This window comes from Cordyceps militaris (genome assembly GCF_000225605.1).
Source record: "Cordyceps militaris CM01 unplaced genomic scaffold CCM_S00002, whole genome shotgun sequence".
Lineage (NCBI taxonomy): Eukaryota > Fungi > Ascomycota > Sordariomycetes > Hypocreales > Cordycipitaceae > Cordyceps > Cordyceps militaris.
The window spans coordinates 1,241,400-1,257,253 of NW_006271970.1; the positions used below are offsets into that span (position 1 = coordinate 1,241,400).

Consider the following 15,854-nt stretch of genomic DNA (forward strand, 5'->3'; position numbering starts at 1 on the left):
GTGACTAATAATAAGATAGGTAAAAACACAAACGACGATATTAGTCTGTTAGCGCTGGTAGAAGATGCCTTGCGGTGCAGCCTCACTTTTGCATACTTGGATGTACGACTTAGTGACACATCGCATTTACAGCCACAAAGAGCACAGCTGCTCAGCCACAGCCAGGGTCGTAATGACTGAATCACGTGGACCGTCCGTCTAGCAAAAAGAGAGCTACTGAACTGTTGCATCAGCACATGGTTGCCCAAGAGGGGCCGGCGGCTGACAGGCCACTCCAAGGAGGGGCGGTTCCCTGTGACGCTCCCAGCAACCTGGTATGTACATATCCTCTGACCCTCCCAACTCTCGATTACGTCCTGAGAAACCCTGTCGTCCTATTTTTTCTTTCAACCTGTGTACACGATAGAAGGTTGGAAAACAACCGCCTCCTTCCTTGATTTCGAGAATTCGACCTACCGATCCTACCACAACCGCCACCTACCTACCTACCTAGGTACCTAGGTTTCTTGGTACCTAGCTTCCCCGGCTGGACCTCACGGTCGCAACCCCTCCTCAACCGATTTCTTGATACCCCGCCACAACAAACAGAAACTCGAAACAACCCAATCAAAATGAGTTGTATGTTGCCCTCGATGATCTTCGCGCATAATCATTCACAGTGCGCTCCCATGCGAGCAAAATGGCGCATCATGCGCTCCAATGCGCGAGCTTGCATCCGTGCCATTCCTGCCGTGACAGGCCTTGACTGACCCGTGAAATAGTCACCGGCATGCTGCACAAGCTAGGCGGCCAGCCCGAAAGCTACGAGAAAAAGTAATGCCCCTCGAAAACCCCTCGAAAAATCCGCCTCGAAATTTTACACGCGATACGCTAACACGCGTTCTACAAAGATCAAAATACAAGTTTGGCAAGACGCTCGGCGCTGGAACCTATGGCGTCGTCCGTGAGGCTGACGGCCCTCAGGGCAAGGTCGCCATCAAGATCATTCTGAAGAAGAATGTCAAGGGCAACGAAAAGATGGTCTATGATGAACTTGACATGCTCCAGCGACTTAAGCACCCGCACATTGTCAAATTTGTCGATTGGTTTGAGTCTAAGGTTGAACACATGCATCTAGATATACTTGGTATAACTGACCATGCCCCAGGACAAGTTCTACATCGTCACCCAGCTGGCGACGGGCGGCGAGTTATTCGACCGCATTTGTGACCAGGGCAAATTCACAGAAAAGGATGCGTCGCAGACTATCAAGCAGGTCCTTACCGCCGTCAACTACCTGCACAGCAACCAAGTCGTCCATCGAGGTACGCTGGCAAATGCGCCATTATATGACAACTCTTTTTCCACCTTTCGGCTAACGCACTCTCAGATCTGAAACCAGAGAACCTGTTGTATGTTACTAGGGATCCCACTTCCGACCTGGTACTCGCCGATTTCGGTATCGCAAAGACGCTCGACAACAAGGAGGAGACGCTCCAGACCATGGCCGGCTCGTTTGGCTATGCCGCCCCCGAGGTCATGAACAGAGAGGGCCACGGCAAGCCGGTCGACATGTGGTCCATGGGTGTCATCACGTATACGCTTCTCTGCGGCTACTCGCCGTTTCGCAGCGAGAATCTTGCCGATTTGCTCGAGGAGTGCACCCAAGGCTCCGTCGTCTTCCACGAGAGGTACTGGAAAGATGTCAGCCAGGATGCCAAGGACTTCATCCAATGCCTCATTGTGCCCGACCCCGACAGACGTGCCACTAGCCAGGTCAGCTTCCTTGCCTCTCTGACTAGTCCTCTATCCATTCTTGCTTGTATACTAATCTCTGCCATGCAGGAAGCCCTGCGACACATTTGGCTGAGCGGCCAAAACGCCACCGAGCACGATTTGCTGCCCGAGCTGCGCCGCGCCAAGGAGGCCCGCGCCAAGCTCCAAAAGGTCATTTTCGCCATCCAGCTGCAGAAGCGCATCGCCCGCCTCCGCCACGAGGCCGGGGGAGACGACTACGACGACGGCCTGCAGGACGCTGAGCAAAACGTCGAGACCACCGGCCTCGCCAAGGCGTTTTCCGGTGTCAGCGTCTCCAGCGGCGGCAGCGGCGGAAGCGGCAGCAGCGGCGAGACCAAGAAGCCCTCCCTCAAGGACACCGTCAGGAGCGGTGCCGTCTTTCGCGAGGTCGTCCTCGCCAAGGTGCGCGAGGAAAAGGCCAAGAAGGAGGCTGCCCTGCAGACGGATGAGGATCTGGTGCAGGAGGCCCGCCGCCGCAGCTTCAACACGCAACATTCGTGATGGGAAGGGCGGCGGGAGCAGGAGGGGGCGAACATTCAAGGACAGAGATTTGGATCGTTTACATAACAAGACAGAATGCTATGAGAAAAATCAATGGGACAGCTTGTCGAGTGTTTTTTTTTTTTGGCAAGAACAGTTTGGTTTTCCAGGATTGGTTGCTGTAGTTGATGACGGCATGGAGAAGATGGCACTGGGCAAATCATGTACTTTCATGTCGTCTCGCTTGTCTTGCCTCTTCGTGTTTAGTTGCGCGTTCTGACAACTACCCACCTTTGGTGTTTTACTTTTTTTTCTGCGCTGAATAGTTCAAAGATTGGCTGCTATTTATGATTTGGCAGCAGCAGAGAGATTGGCCTCTCGCGTCTGGTTCTGTGCACCTGTGCTACTAAGCTAGCCATCTGACAAATTCCAAATTACTTCCCATATACTATTTCATTATGATAATCGAATGGCCTCCAAGAGCCAATGAGATGTCCTTCGTTACATAGGATGAATGTTTTACATAAATCATTATATCTCCAACGTGACACATTATTAATACGCGCTCGTCATTTCCCAAACAAAAACTGCCGTCGCTAGCGACGGAACCTGTAATACGTTAAAACACCATGTCTGCTGTTACTTGCTCGCGAAACTCTTCGTAGCGATGGGCATCGAAACGCTTGCGTTTCCAGCCATTCGCGCGCAGTCTCTCAATTCGTGACCGAAGCTCAAGGGCCCGCATCTCGTCGTTGGCGGGTACGTACGCTTTGGGAGTCAGAGCCGCAGTAATCTCTCTGTCAATAGCACTGAGATGGGATGTGATTTGTCGTTGAATGCTGGACAAAACGGTACAATATCGTTCCAGCGACTCTCGTCCTTCCGAAGGGGGTAACTCTTGCTCTGCAAGGTTCCGTGGCACATCGTCTCCGTCAATACTTGACGTGGGAGAAAAAGCTGGGCAAATGTCGGGCATGGTTTGCACGGAAGGAGGAACCGGGTGAAGAGGGGTATCTTGGCAAGGTGATGTGCGTCCACTGCCTGGGTCGGAGAAGCCCAGTGTCGGCGAGTCTGGTCGAACGGGGGGGTCGTATTGAAGCTCATCAGCGAATGCAACCTTCTTCTTCCTCTTGATTTGTGTCCCTTTATTGGAGGCTGTAGAAGGCGTGGGAGATGACATTCTTGTGGATGTTGATTGATGTGAAAGACAAGATTCAATAGGCGATGGTAGACTGGAGGAAGGGGATGCGGGTCGCAGGACGATTTGAAAAGCCTGCTTGTCGGCTTTCTCGGAGGTCTGAGAAGCCAGGTTGTAGTGCTCGCGGGCCTCCTCAAAAAGCTTGAGGCGGTAATGGGAGCCGGCATGCAAGCTTCGTGCCTGCATTTCCAGGGAGGTTGCGGCGTAGAAATGCAAGTATATCAAGTAAGCAGGCTGGATGTTATCCTATTGTCTTGTCAGAATCATTGATGGTTGAGGGCATTAACACGTCTAAATGACCACATACCCGAGTCTGGGCATTCTTGAGAAGCTCAATGCAGCGAGAGGAGCAAGGCCGATATCTCCGATTGCTATAATCTCGCTTCAATTCAGACAGTGCCCTCTTCCACTCTAATGCGGTGAAGGGAAAGTCTTTGAGTGACGATAGTGCCGGGGCAGCTGGGCGTCTGTTTGTCGTTTGAGCGTGCTGTGAAGCAATCCAGCTCTGCAATGGTGCATGGTTGGCTTCCATGATTGTACTGCGGCGCGGCATGGTTGTCTGTCCGATGAGGACTGGTTGTATAATGGTGGTCATGGAAGGAAGGAAGGTCCAAATGAGGAGAGCGGGCGTCGTAGTTGTAGGTAGGCGAGGCGGAAGCGGTCTGTTAAGTGTTGACAGATTTCTGGGGGCAAGTGTAAAGGCGGGCGTCGGCCTAAGCTTCTTGGAGCAAACACGAGCAAATTGAGCGCGAATAGCAGCCCAAGAGTATCGAGAGACGGTATATATAGCAGGTTATATTTTTACCCCCGCGTGGCGAGTTGGCTCAAGCCGTTGCTCACGATACACAGGGACAGGACGCGCACAGCACGACGAAGGGTGGAACAGAATCAGCCGCGATGTCTCAGGGCCAGACTCTAGGGGCGCGGGAAGCACAGGGCTTTCTTTTCGAGGGCAGCACAAAGGCAAACAAGATATTTGGTGTATCGAGATACAATTACGTGGCTAACCGGAAAACAGGGCCAGCAGACGGGTGCGGCGCCTTTTAAGGGAATGTGGTGGTGAAACACGGTGGTTGTGATGGCCGGGGCCAAGGAGCGGGCGAGGCCCGGGGACGAAACCAACCTGGCCGCCCCAGAATATAACATGGAACACGCGCGATTCTGGATTCTGCTGGAGAAGTGTCCCACTCGACGGCCGTGGGTGACACCACCAGCACCGGGCGAGGGGCGTGGTTTGAGCCGATCGAGGATGGTCAGGAGGGTCAGGATGTGCTCGTGGGACAAAGCCGCCTTGTCGCTAATGCAGTTGGGACCACAGCAAAAGAAAGCAACGCCTAGGACCTTCTCCAGAGCGACGAAAAGTGTCCAGATTGGGGCTCATGCCGGTTCTTACTTGTCCTAATCCAACATGTGGCTGCGGATAATGCGACCCAAAGGAGCAGAGAAGAAGAAGCAAGCAAGAAGCGAAAGCAAGAAGCGAAAGCAAATATGGGCACCCAAGCGCAAAGCACCAAAGCACAACCCATGACGGCCCCAGCAGTCGACGTTCAGGCCTTGCGGCCAATGTGCAAGTGCAATACTAAGATGATTCTAGCGCAATGTATTGGCTGTTGTCGTGAAGTAATTTTTTTCGGTGCTAGATTGGATATCCATGCTGAACCGACTGTCTGTCGCCTGCATTTCGACCCTGCCACCACCACCTTTGCAAATCGATGCACCTCTGCTGCATGTAGCTGCATCCTGCATCGTGGCTTTTACAACGAGTCTAGGACCCTGTCTTCGCCATCAAAGCGCGCGCGCTATTCTCCGCTGCATGCGACTGGTCGAGTCGGCCGGCGACCATGAGCAGGGGTTTGTGATGGTCCATGACGATGATCACGTTGTTGTCTGTCTGATGAATGTCAAGGTCGATGAATGGATAATTGTCAAGGTTGACGATGGAGCAGAGATTTGAGATTGGGCCTCGCTTGCCTCGCCTGGGCGCTGGCCTGTGCGCTGCCAACGTTGGCAAACGTCTTTTCTTGTCCTGCGGCCTGCGGCCTGCGGCTCCTCTTTGCAAATGTCCGCATGCTACTCTGTACATTCAGGGCTTGAAGCCCACAACAGGGTAAAAAACGTGGGAGAAGGCGGGCCGAGCGATCACTCACAGTACCGAGTAGTTCACTGCATCGTCAACAATCTCCCCCGAACCAGCCTCCTGTCATGCGCATAGGGACGGGCAATACGGAATGCAACTAGGCGGGAAAGGTCCAGAGCCCCTCCCCCCCCCCTACTCATATCTTTGAAGCAGGCCATGGCGCTCTCTGGCGGCGAAAACGTCATGGGACGAAAGATGGCACCCACCCCGAACGATGTGCTCGCTGATCAGAGCGAAAGCCAGTTGCCACTTTTGTACGCTCTGGACATCTGTACATGCTGAAATCGGCGTTTTAGTGCTACAGCTTGAGCTTCCTCGACGCACAGATCCCTTCGACGCCTTGTCACTGCCTCAACCCTGTTCGCGATGCAACGCTAGCGTCTGTGCTTCTTTCTGTAGTTGGGTAGGTACTCCGTATCCGTCGTCCGTGCCTGTTTATTAACTACGTTCTTACTTGGATGAAGAGGTGGCGCCACGGAAGCCTCTGTTGTTGCGAAAAGCACGTGTACACTCTACTAGTCACAGTGACAAACAGTCAATACTAGTCACAGTGACAAACAGTCAATACTAGTCACAGTGACAAACAGTCAATACTAGTCACAGTGACAAACAGTCAATACTAGTCACAGTGACAAAATGTCAACTGCTCACTTCTGCAGCTTGACATTCTGGCCGTCACATCGTCCGCTCGGCGTCTGGCCTTCGCCTATCTCACCAGATGCACCAATATGTCTTTGACTTAAAGGACATGCGCATCAAACGACGCTACCCCGATGGTCTAACATGAAGACCTGCGGCCGATGTTATTAGCGCATCCCTTCCTAATAACTCGTTAATTGTTCCTGGTGTTGCATGATACGGCGGTCTAATAAGGTCTTACACGGGAACAAGGTTCGCCCTCGCGGCTGTAAACGAAACAAGCTGCACGACAGTGGAACAACAATGATGCACCTTCAAAGTCAGCAATTGATTTCCTTTGTAGATCGCACTTCATCTAAAACAATGCATTGTTTGAACCTGCACCGCTGTGATCCTCCACCAGCAACCCACGGAAGATGCAGGGATACCATCTGGGGAATCGCAACACTTTTCCGGGGCTTTGTTCCGCCATGGTCGCAAGGTAGCTGATCTTCACTCATCACGAAACACAAGTACAACGCGTAAAATATAGCATCGTTTTGTGTTTTGCTTTTGTTCATCGTCGTAGTCCCCTTAGATCAGACCAGTTCCGTACGTAAATATTGAGGCTTGTCTATTTCCTAGATGCCACAAAGTGCTAGTCAAATAGAGAAAACGAAACAGGAAGAAAGGAAGAGGCTCATATCCCAATTTCTGCTGCCACAATTCAGAAAAGTGCTCCAAGGTATCTGCAGATAATAAGCACCGAGGCTTGTCGCCTGGCTGCGTCGTCGGCGCGCTTTGCCATGCATAAGCGGAACCCTACTTTCCGCAAAAGGCAAAGGGAAGATCAAGCGTAACTAACTACTCGATGAGACATTTTGAGAGAGAGATTTGCCAACCATTTCGCGGATTCTTTTTCTTGTCCCATGACAATGCAAACATGGTTCAGCGAGGGGATCAGTCGTATTTCTCGCGCAAGACAAACAGTGAGGTCCCCGGTTGCCATGTAATGTACAACTGTCTCCTTGACTCGCAAGAAGCAGAAAAAAAAATCACAAAAAAAATCGAGATGTGATGATGAATTGCTGCGCGGGGGAAAGAGCAGGGGACATGCCGGTTCACACACAATCAAAGCCAACCCAGCGGGGGAAGAGGTCTGTGGGAAAGGAAAGCAAGTACAAAATACACCGCGACAGAGGCAGAAAATCGCAAAACGCGTCTTTTTTTTTCTGTTTTGGTTTGCAACCCCCCGTCCTCCCCGGTCTGGACAGTGTAGTTAGTTTTGCGGGTTTTTCTTTTTGAGACTTGTTGAAGAAGATGGGAATACGGGCAAGTGCCGAGACCGCCTTCGGCTACAACATTTTGCAAGACGAGGGGGGAATAACTGCGCAGGGCAAGCATCATGAATCATTGTATGTACATATGCGCCATCACGAATCATTGCGGAGCAGGAAAATTTGTTGCGAATGTTATCGCTCGATGACACTGGTATCAGTTCTTGACGTTGTATCATTGCGCGCAGTGTGCGGGGTTTCCATTCTTATTCGCCCATGCCCTTGCCGTTCCCTTTGCGTCGCAGGTCCCAAATCTATTCGCAGATTGCTCCGGTTTATTATTTTATTTTAAATTTCTTCCTTTTTTTTTTCTACTTTTGCGTCCCCCGTCATCTTACTGTGTAGTACTGGGCGCCGCTTCATCAGCAGCAGCAGCAGCAGCAGCAGCTGGGATATCCTCCGTCTTGATGCCGTCGACGACCCGGAGTCCCTCGGCCTGTTGGACGACGCACTCCAACTCCTTCTTCCTCTCCAGGCGGGCCCTGAGCTCGTCGACCATCTTGTCGAGGCTGACGAGGATGCCCTCCTTTTCGGGGTGGCCGTCGCGGAGACCCATCTCCTTGATCTTGACGTTGCCCTGGGCGACCTCGTCGTCGCCGAGGAAAATGGCAAACGGCACGCCGTTGGCCTCGGCCGCCTTGAACTGCTGCGGCACCTTGGGCTTGACCTTGTACAGGAACTCGGCCTGGTGGAACATGTTAGCGAAGTGGTCATGGTAGCCGGGTGTGACTGCATCTGTCCGTAGAGGAAAAGGAAAGGACTGGATGGAAATGGGCAAGTGTATTTACCTTGATGCCGCCCTCCCAGAGCTTGGCGCAGACCGCTAGGCGCTCGTTGACGAAGCCCTTGCCGCCGAACGCCATGACGTAGACGTCGACCTCGTTGTTGCGCACTTGGGTGGCGGACTTGTCGGCGGCCAGTCGAGCCTTTGTGATGGAGAAGATGCGGTCGACGCCAAAGGAGATGCCGACGCAGGGAATCTGGCTCTTGCCGGAGAACATGCCCACCAGGTTATCGTAGCGGCCGCCGGCGGCAACACTGCCGACGCCGACGGTCGGGTCGTTGGAGCGGTCGTCGTCCTCGCCGCCCTTGCCCCGTCTCCTGGGCACCGGGGCAGCGGCAGCCGCGGCGGCGCCAGGCGTGGCCTCGGGCGCGGATCCCTCGGTAACGACCTCGTAGATGAGACCGGTGTAGTAGTCGAGGCCGCGGGCGAGGCCGAGGTCAAAGGAGACGCGGTCGAGGACGCCAAAGGACTCGAGGTACTCGAACAGCAGCGCCAGGTCGGCGATGCCAGCTTGCATGGAGGCGTTGGCAGAGAGCTTAGGATCGCTGCGGAGCTTTTCGAGCAGCTCATGCTTGCCCTTGTGCACCACCCACTCGCCGATGCGGTCGGCGACGTCGGGGTCAAGGCCCTTTTCGTCCGTCATTTCCTTGCGGACGTCAGCCCAGGGCAGCTTGTCGAGCTTGTCGACGGCCGAAGAGATGGTGCGGATCTTGTCCTCGGGGACGCCGCAGACCTGGAAGATGCCGTCAAGAATCTTGCGGTGGTTGAGTTTGATGGTGTAGCGGCGGTCCCAGCCGAGGCCCTCAAACACCTCGCAGATGATGCGCAGCACCTCGGCGTCGGGCAGCATGGGGTCGTAGACGCCGGCAATGTCAAAGTCGCACTGGTAAAACTCGCGCATGCGGCCTTTTGTCATGGCCGGCTGGTCGCGGCGGTACACCTTGGCAATGTGGTAGCGCTTGATGGTGGTGATGTCCTTGTTCATGGCGAGGAAGCGCGCAAAGGGTACTGTCAGGTCGTACCGCAGCGAGCAAAGCTCGCCACCCTGGTCGGCCAGGTCGTAGATGAGCTTGCTGTCCTCGCCATACTTGCCGGAGAGGATCTCCTTGAGCTCGAAGACGGGGGTGTCGATGGTGACGCCGCCGTGGCGCTTGAAGACCTGCGTAATGGTGCTGAAGATCTTGTCGCGGATGACCATGTCCTTGCCATCCCCTAGAGAACACGAAAAAAAAAAGTGCCACAGTTAGCCTCTGGGTTGCGCTCACTCGAAGCAGAATGAGGGGTTCTGGGTGGTCGTCGGCCGCGGTGGTGGGCGGTGGTCGCGCAACAAAACCTCGTGATGATGGCGGGGGAGGGGCAGTCGGAGAGTGGCCTTACAGTCCTTGGTGCCCTTGGGGGTCTTGAGCTCAAACTTGGATTTGCCGCCCATGTCGATGGTGTTTTCGTCGTGAGGGAGCGACGTCGAGTAGAAACGGGTGTGGACGACGAGGGGGTTTCGGGGTCGCGGGGAGTGGGATAGCAGCCGTGCTGGTCGAACAGACCGAATGGTTGCCAAAACGGTCTTCATCCGCAGATTGACGCCTCTGGTATAAAAAAAACCTAAGCCCTGTGGTGCGCTTTTCAACCTCCTGCGCGCGCAAGACCTGCTGTTGTGGAGCTTGGGACGACATGCAGAATTTATGACCCATCGCCGGCCGCCACCCCGCTGGCCGGAGCGCTGACTCACCCATGCTCGGCGTCGTGATGATGTCTGTCACAGCGAACTTTTTGGCTTACCCTACAATGAAAAGAATAAAAGACTTTAAAGTCTCCCTATTGTACTAGACGTATAAAGAGATCAAAATTCATAGTACAAGATGCCACGACCCTCTGCAGACGACGTTGTGAATAGCCAAGGCCTTCTATCTTGCTATCCTCTACTTAATAAAGGTTAACAAGCTCTACCTGCTAGAATGGGTAGCCACACGTGTAACCAAGGACACACCTTAAGATTTCCTTCAACGCCGGTCCTTAACAAGCTGATCTTCCTTTCTATTTTGTTTTCCCTCTTGATTCAATCAAATAATACCGCCACATGTAGCATCATAATATTGCGATATTAACACATCAAATGCATCTTCATGTAAAACCACTCAATCCAGCAGACACCCATACTCCAATCGAATTCAATCTTTAAAGAGTTTGAGATTATACTTCAGGGGCCCTCAAACCCCACAGATGTTCAATCTCCCTGGTAATGGCGTCGGACTGCGTCATGACAAAGTCGTGAGTACCTGGGAGTACCTTCCAGTAGACATTTTCTCGGCCGCCCAACAGGGGAAGGCCGTCAGCCTCGTAGTCATCTAGATTGATGATTTCATCTCTTTCAGCGAGCAGTACCGCGGTAGTACCGGTTTTGCGCTGCGCGAGAGCCTTCCAGCTGTCTTGCTGGTGCGTGAGCGGCGCGTGGCGGATGCAGGACATGAAGGCAGGCACGAATCCGAGGTGGTGCGTAACCATCCAGCGAACATAATGAGTTACGCGCTGCTCAATGGGAAGGCTGGGAGAGTCCTCGGAGCTTGAGACGGTTCCCGGCACCTCTGCGGACGCGACTTTGACGGCGGCCTCGGCCTTGCCATGCACCACGGGGGTGGGTTGTTTGGGTACCTTGGAGGATGAGGCAATTGGCTGCTGCAGGCGGCGGCTGGTAAGACCGTGTAGGATGCGCTCCGGAATGACACCGGAAGAAAAGATGAACTTGGTGATGTGGCCGAAACGCTCAGCGCGGATGAGACCGGACGGCGCAAGCAACACTAAAGACTTGACCATGTGCGGGAAGGTGCCAGCGAAATGAGCAGCGATACCGCCGCCGAGGGAATATCCGATGATGTTCATAGACTCATTGCCAGTCCAGGACAGGGGGCTGGAGGCGAGTGCCAGGAGCATTTGCGTAACATAGAGACGAGCATCATGGGGGATGTCGCCGACACCGTCGGAATAGCCACGGCCAAACAGATCCTAATTCAAGAGTCAGCAAAGAGCCTCGAACGGGGGCAAAGATGCAGTTACAAAAAGCATCACTCGACAGCCACGTTGAACTAGGTTGTTGGCAATATAGAGCAGTGTAATGCACGACGTAGTGATGCCATGAACAAAAATGACTTTTTGGCCATCCTCGGGGCCGAACTCATATACGCGAATGGAGCCATACTGGCGAAAGCAATTAGCCTGAAAGTCGCCACCATGTTTGGAGAGAGGGTCTATGAGACAGGTCATCCACTTACAGGCGTTTCGACATCGCGTGCGCCTGGAAACTGATCAGGCTGATAGACTAGCTGGCGCGTCTCCTCCTTGGTCAGACGCGGAATTGTCGTCTTGAGAGGGCTGCGGAGGACCTTGGCCCAGCGCGGCCACAGCACCTCGCGAGATAGGATAAAGATTGACGCTGTCACCACGGCAGCCGTGGTGGCAATGGCCGCCGTCGATGTCACCGTCTCCGAGGCTGACATGATGACAGTGGCTGAGATGAATACCGGTGTAGTTGCGGAAAGATCTTCTGCCACGGGATATGTTACGAGACGAAAGCAGTATGAAAGGGGAGAATTATGCTGTCCCTGAATGATAGCTAGCGAATGAAACAAGGTAAAGTGAACAGGTTTGTGAACTGTTTGTCACAAAGAGCCGCCGCCTTGAGCGCCGGAGGGGGGGTTGCGAGTGGGCAGCAGCCGAAGGAGAAACAAGTCCAGCAGTATGGCAGCAAGCGGCGACCGCGCGTGTGCCTGTCGCAGTGTATTGTTATGCAAGACTGATAGTTAGATGGAGCAGCGATAAAGAGAGGGAAAATGATGAGGTGAGCGAAGTGGTCTCGACGAGGTGGTTATCGACGCCGCGCCTGCCGGGGGACACAGAGAGGCAGCTCATCGCAGTCCAGCCGTCCAGCCAGCCACAGCTATGCAGGGGGCCCATCAGGCACAAACGGGTGCAACTGGCCGACTATTACTGGCCCGCCGCCAAATCGCAGTAGTGGGGCCGCTACAGCAGGCTGCAACTGTAGGAGAGAACGGCAGAGGGGTAGTGTAACAATAAGGGTTTTCTTCATCGTGCATCATGATACGGATCTATGAATCTCTCTACCAGCATCATAGGTCATGAGGACAGTATCCGTAGACCGGCATAAGCTGCAGTACAACGCAGAGCCTGTATACATGTTGCGTCCTTGGATGCAGAGCACTAACCCAGTCCCACAGCCCATGCTGCATCCCCAAGCTGCTGAATCAGATGGCACAGGTTTTCCACAATTGGCGGTGTCGCCTCCTTCCCATGCGACACATTGGCGCGCAGGATTTCCTGTGAAATCTCCATGCACGCCCGCGTATCCTGCAGCGATGCTTCGCGTGGCGCGCCGCGCAGCACCGGCCCCCGGACCAGTGGCCGGCCCTGGTCGAAACCGATGAATCTCTGCACGGACAAGGAGTCCTGGTCGTCGAGATAAACATTTCCGTACGCGTTTTGCGACGTCATCGATTGCTGCCGGTTGGCCTTGTTGACCACGCCGTACGTCCACAACGCCAGCGCCGCATGATGCACGGCGACAGCATAGAATCCGTTTAGGTGGTCTGGCGGAAACATCTTGGCGCAGCGCAGAATCTGGCCCGCGCCAAACACGGCAGTGCGCGACGCGGTGCTCGCTGCCCATTGCTGGAGAACGGGGTAGACTCGGCGCGCCTGGTCCTCGCCCTCCTTGCCCGAGAATAGCTGCAGGTCATCAAGCGACACATGAAGGTTCATTTGCAGGAGATGCAACACAACTTGCTCCTGCACCGACATATCTGGCCAGTCTCCAACCACTAACTGGAAATTTTGCAGCTCTCGCACCAGCTCCTGGTGCCGCGAGTTGAGGAGCAAGCTGGCGGGAGAGTTCATGTTGCTCGTATACGATCGAGTTCGATGCACAACGCACATTTGGCGATACTCCAGAATCATGCTCCAGAATCCATGCAGGTATATCGAAATCGAAAGCTGAAGATCCAGGCGTGATGCGTTGGCCGGAAGCTTATGCGCTTCAGCTAACAAGTCTCCCAGCGAAGGCGGCCGCTTTGTCTGACCAGAGTGACGCTCAATGTACTTGCTTTTCCATTCTACCGCCGTCGGAGCAAACCATAGCTCTCGAGACTCCGGTAATGGTAGCGTGAGTTCTCCATATGACATGCATGGATTTGTCAAGGTTGTCATGGACACCTGTGCTTCGCGGAGGTAGCAGTGGAAAACAAGTCGTTTCCACTGCTCTCTCGAGATCCATGCCTTCCATTTCTCTTGAAGCTCGTCCCCTTCATCTGACGCGTCGACCTCCATCAAAGGATAGTTGGCGCGTTGGAACTTGCCACGATACCGCATCATGGTCACCGGGATGACGAGATGACATTCGGCAATCTCCATTTTGCGTCGGTTTCCACTCCACAGGGCAATGTCCTGCCAGAGAATGAGGGACTGCACGAGACCCAGGTTTTGAATTGTAGTATTGTTGGCCTCAAACCGCGCAGGGATCGTCAGTCGAATAGCCTCCTGCACTGCAAACCCAAACTTTCTGAGCGTCGGGACTGGCGTGGACACTGCACCCGCAGCTGCGGCGGTTCCTATCCACTCAGCCCATTGCTCATTCAGTTTGAATGTTGGGAAATGGATCCAGCCTGAAACTTGACACGCGTGTGCCTCTAGGAAAATGTGAATCATGCCATCCATCAACTCAACTGTTGGAAAGGATGCAGCAACCTGGTTTCTGCTGCTATCGGTCTTGCAGGTACTGAGAACCGAGGAGAGCAGTCTATCGCGCCCAGACTGCTCCAGCTTCTCTTGTGAAACTCGAAGAGCGCTGTTGTCGCCTTTTTTGAGATGCATTTTTGCAGCTTGGCTGCTGCTGACCGGCATATAGCCCAGCTCTGTATAACCTGTATCGTTATCCTTGGGCTGCCAGCGCCAAGGTGATTCGGTCCAGCCTCTCACAAGTGCATTGCGCATCTGCGCGACTTCGCCCGCCGTTTCAGGACGACTGATGCTCCCCTCTCGCGTTGACCGGCACATGTTTCCTACAAGATCCAGGTTCCAATTATCCAAAAGCCCAAAGTCCATGTCAGTCATTTCGAGACTGGTATTGTCGCAGAAATCCAACACGGCAAGACCATGGGGATCTACAGTTCGCGACGGGTTGAAGGGCTGCTCGTAGAGTACGTCTCGCAAAAAGTCGAAGAAGGGTATTGCCGTGGGATCCATCATATTGGAGGTGGGTTGAGCCAGCATTTGTGAGCTGTTGATATGCTCAGTGGAGGCATGTGCGTAGCTGTACGCCATTTGGGTGCTGTGAAAGTTACTGTGCTCCTGTGCACTTTCAGGCGTTGGTAATTGACCGTCATCGCGAGCGAGCTGGGTGGTTTGCGATCCAGGTGTTGTGTTCGCGTTTGTGGCTGGGACGGAGCTGGCAGTGTCAGGGACGGAACCGTGTGGTAGATGCGACGGAGAGGCCTCGCTAGCTTCTGTAGAGGCAGCCTGGGGGACCGATTCAACTGGGAAGTGTGCGATATTCTTTGAGTGCGCATGGCTCATATCAGACGACACACAATCGAGGTTTCTGGAGACACAGCGCTTGCACGGCTTTGCCTCTTCGCACTTCACTCTGGCAGTTGCGCAAGGTCGACAAGCTTGCGATACACGGCCCAGTCCTGGTGACGTCTGCTTACGGCGGCGCTTTGCGGGAGAGTCGTTCGCATGGTTCGCGACGTGACGACGTAGGAGGTCTTTCCTCGCGAATGACTTTTGGCAGATGTCGCAGATGAAGCGCCGACCGAGGGTATGTGTTTGGACATGCCGAACGAGATGTTCGGGCCTGGAATACGAGCGGCCACAATCTCGGCAGGCATAGAGATTGCTCCCTACATGACCTTTCAGAGGCGTCGTGGCCGAAGACTGATCTGGCGGCAAGGATTCCGTTGAGGTTGCGATTGTCGGGCTGGCAGTGCTGGTTCCGGATGAGCGTTCATTGTATTGCGCGGCAGCACCGGAGTAGGCGGCACTGGCTGGCGATTGATGGTAAAACGGTTGCTGGGCGTGCTGCTGATCCAGAAGAGGGGGCTGGGGGTCCAGGATTTTGGACAGCGAGGACGACCCGTTCATGATGGTCGTCTTGGCGTCTCGGAGAAGCCAAGCAGTTTCTGCGCGATGACGACCAGCGGTTGGTTACATGAGTACGGTCGCGCAACAGAATCGATGGACCAGCGCAGAGGTTGAGAGGTTGCAGCCCAAGGGTGTATTTTTGACCTTGGAACTTCTTCCAGGGAATAATGGAGGGAGTTGAGGTAGATGCTGGCCGATGACGCGGCTGAGGTGCGAAGAAACGATCGCGGCGCCGTTACCGTGCAGCGGTTGGGTTGGTTTCATGGTGCTGACTATGCCTGGGTTTAGTGGTTGAATAGCGCCATTCTGGTGAGACAGCGCCGAGAGGCGGACCCTATCTGACCTAGTAGTGACCTAGGTTAGCTATCCACGGATAACTCC

General features: G+C 54.1%; 4 protein-coding genes across 4 annotated transcripts; 1 reads left to right on the forward strand and 3 right to left on the reverse strand.

Moving 5' to 3' along the window:
• Positions 1-172: 172 nt before the first annotated feature.
• Positions 173-2,277, forward strand: CCM_02341 (calcium/calmodulin-dependent protein kinase; the record flags this gene model as incomplete). The annotated part of the gene is made up of 8 exons (XM_006667493.1): positions 173-192; positions 234-314; positions 494-618; positions 762-813; positions 891-1,098; positions 1,148-1,304; positions 1,370-1,755; positions 1,825-2,277. The coding sequence occupies 8 exons, from the start codon at positions 173-175 to the stop codon at positions 2,275-2,277; spliced, it is 1,482 nt and encodes a 493-aa protein (XP_006667556.1).
• A 598-nt stretch (positions 2,278-2,875) lies between these two features.
• On the reverse strand, positions 2,876-4,007 carry CCM_02342 (uncharacterized protein; the record flags this gene model as incomplete). The annotated part of the gene is made up of 2 exons (XM_006667494.1): positions 2,876-3,700; positions 3,762-4,007. The coding sequence occupies 2 exons, from the start codon at positions 4,005-4,007 to the stop codon at positions 2,876-2,878; spliced, it is 1,071 nt and encodes a 356-aa protein (XP_006667557.1).
• Positions 4,008-7,880: 3,873 nt separating this feature from the next.
• Positions 7,881-9,897, reverse strand: CCM_02343 (histidyl-tRNA synthetase; the record flags this gene model as incomplete). Its single annotated transcript, XM_006667495.1, has 3 exons — positions 7,881-8,231; positions 8,335-9,542; positions 9,708-9,897. 3 exons carry the CDS (start codon positions 9,895-9,897, stop codon positions 7,881-7,883), a joined length of 1,749 nt encoding a protein of 582 aa, XP_006667558.1.
• Positions 9,898-10,517: 620 nt separating this feature from the next.
• CCM_02344 (C6 and C2H2 transcription factor RegA-like protein) lies at positions 10,518-15,070 on the reverse strand (the record flags this gene model as incomplete). Its single annotated transcript, XM_006667496.1, has 6 exons — positions 10,518-11,327; positions 11,409-11,519; positions 11,594-11,829; positions 12,545-13,215; positions 13,270-14,681; positions 15,041-15,070. The coding sequence occupies 6 exons, from the start codon at positions 15,068-15,070 to the stop codon at positions 10,518-10,520; spliced, it is 3,270 nt and encodes a 1,089-aa protein (XP_006667559.1).
• Positions 15,071-15,854: the final 784 nt, after the last annotated feature.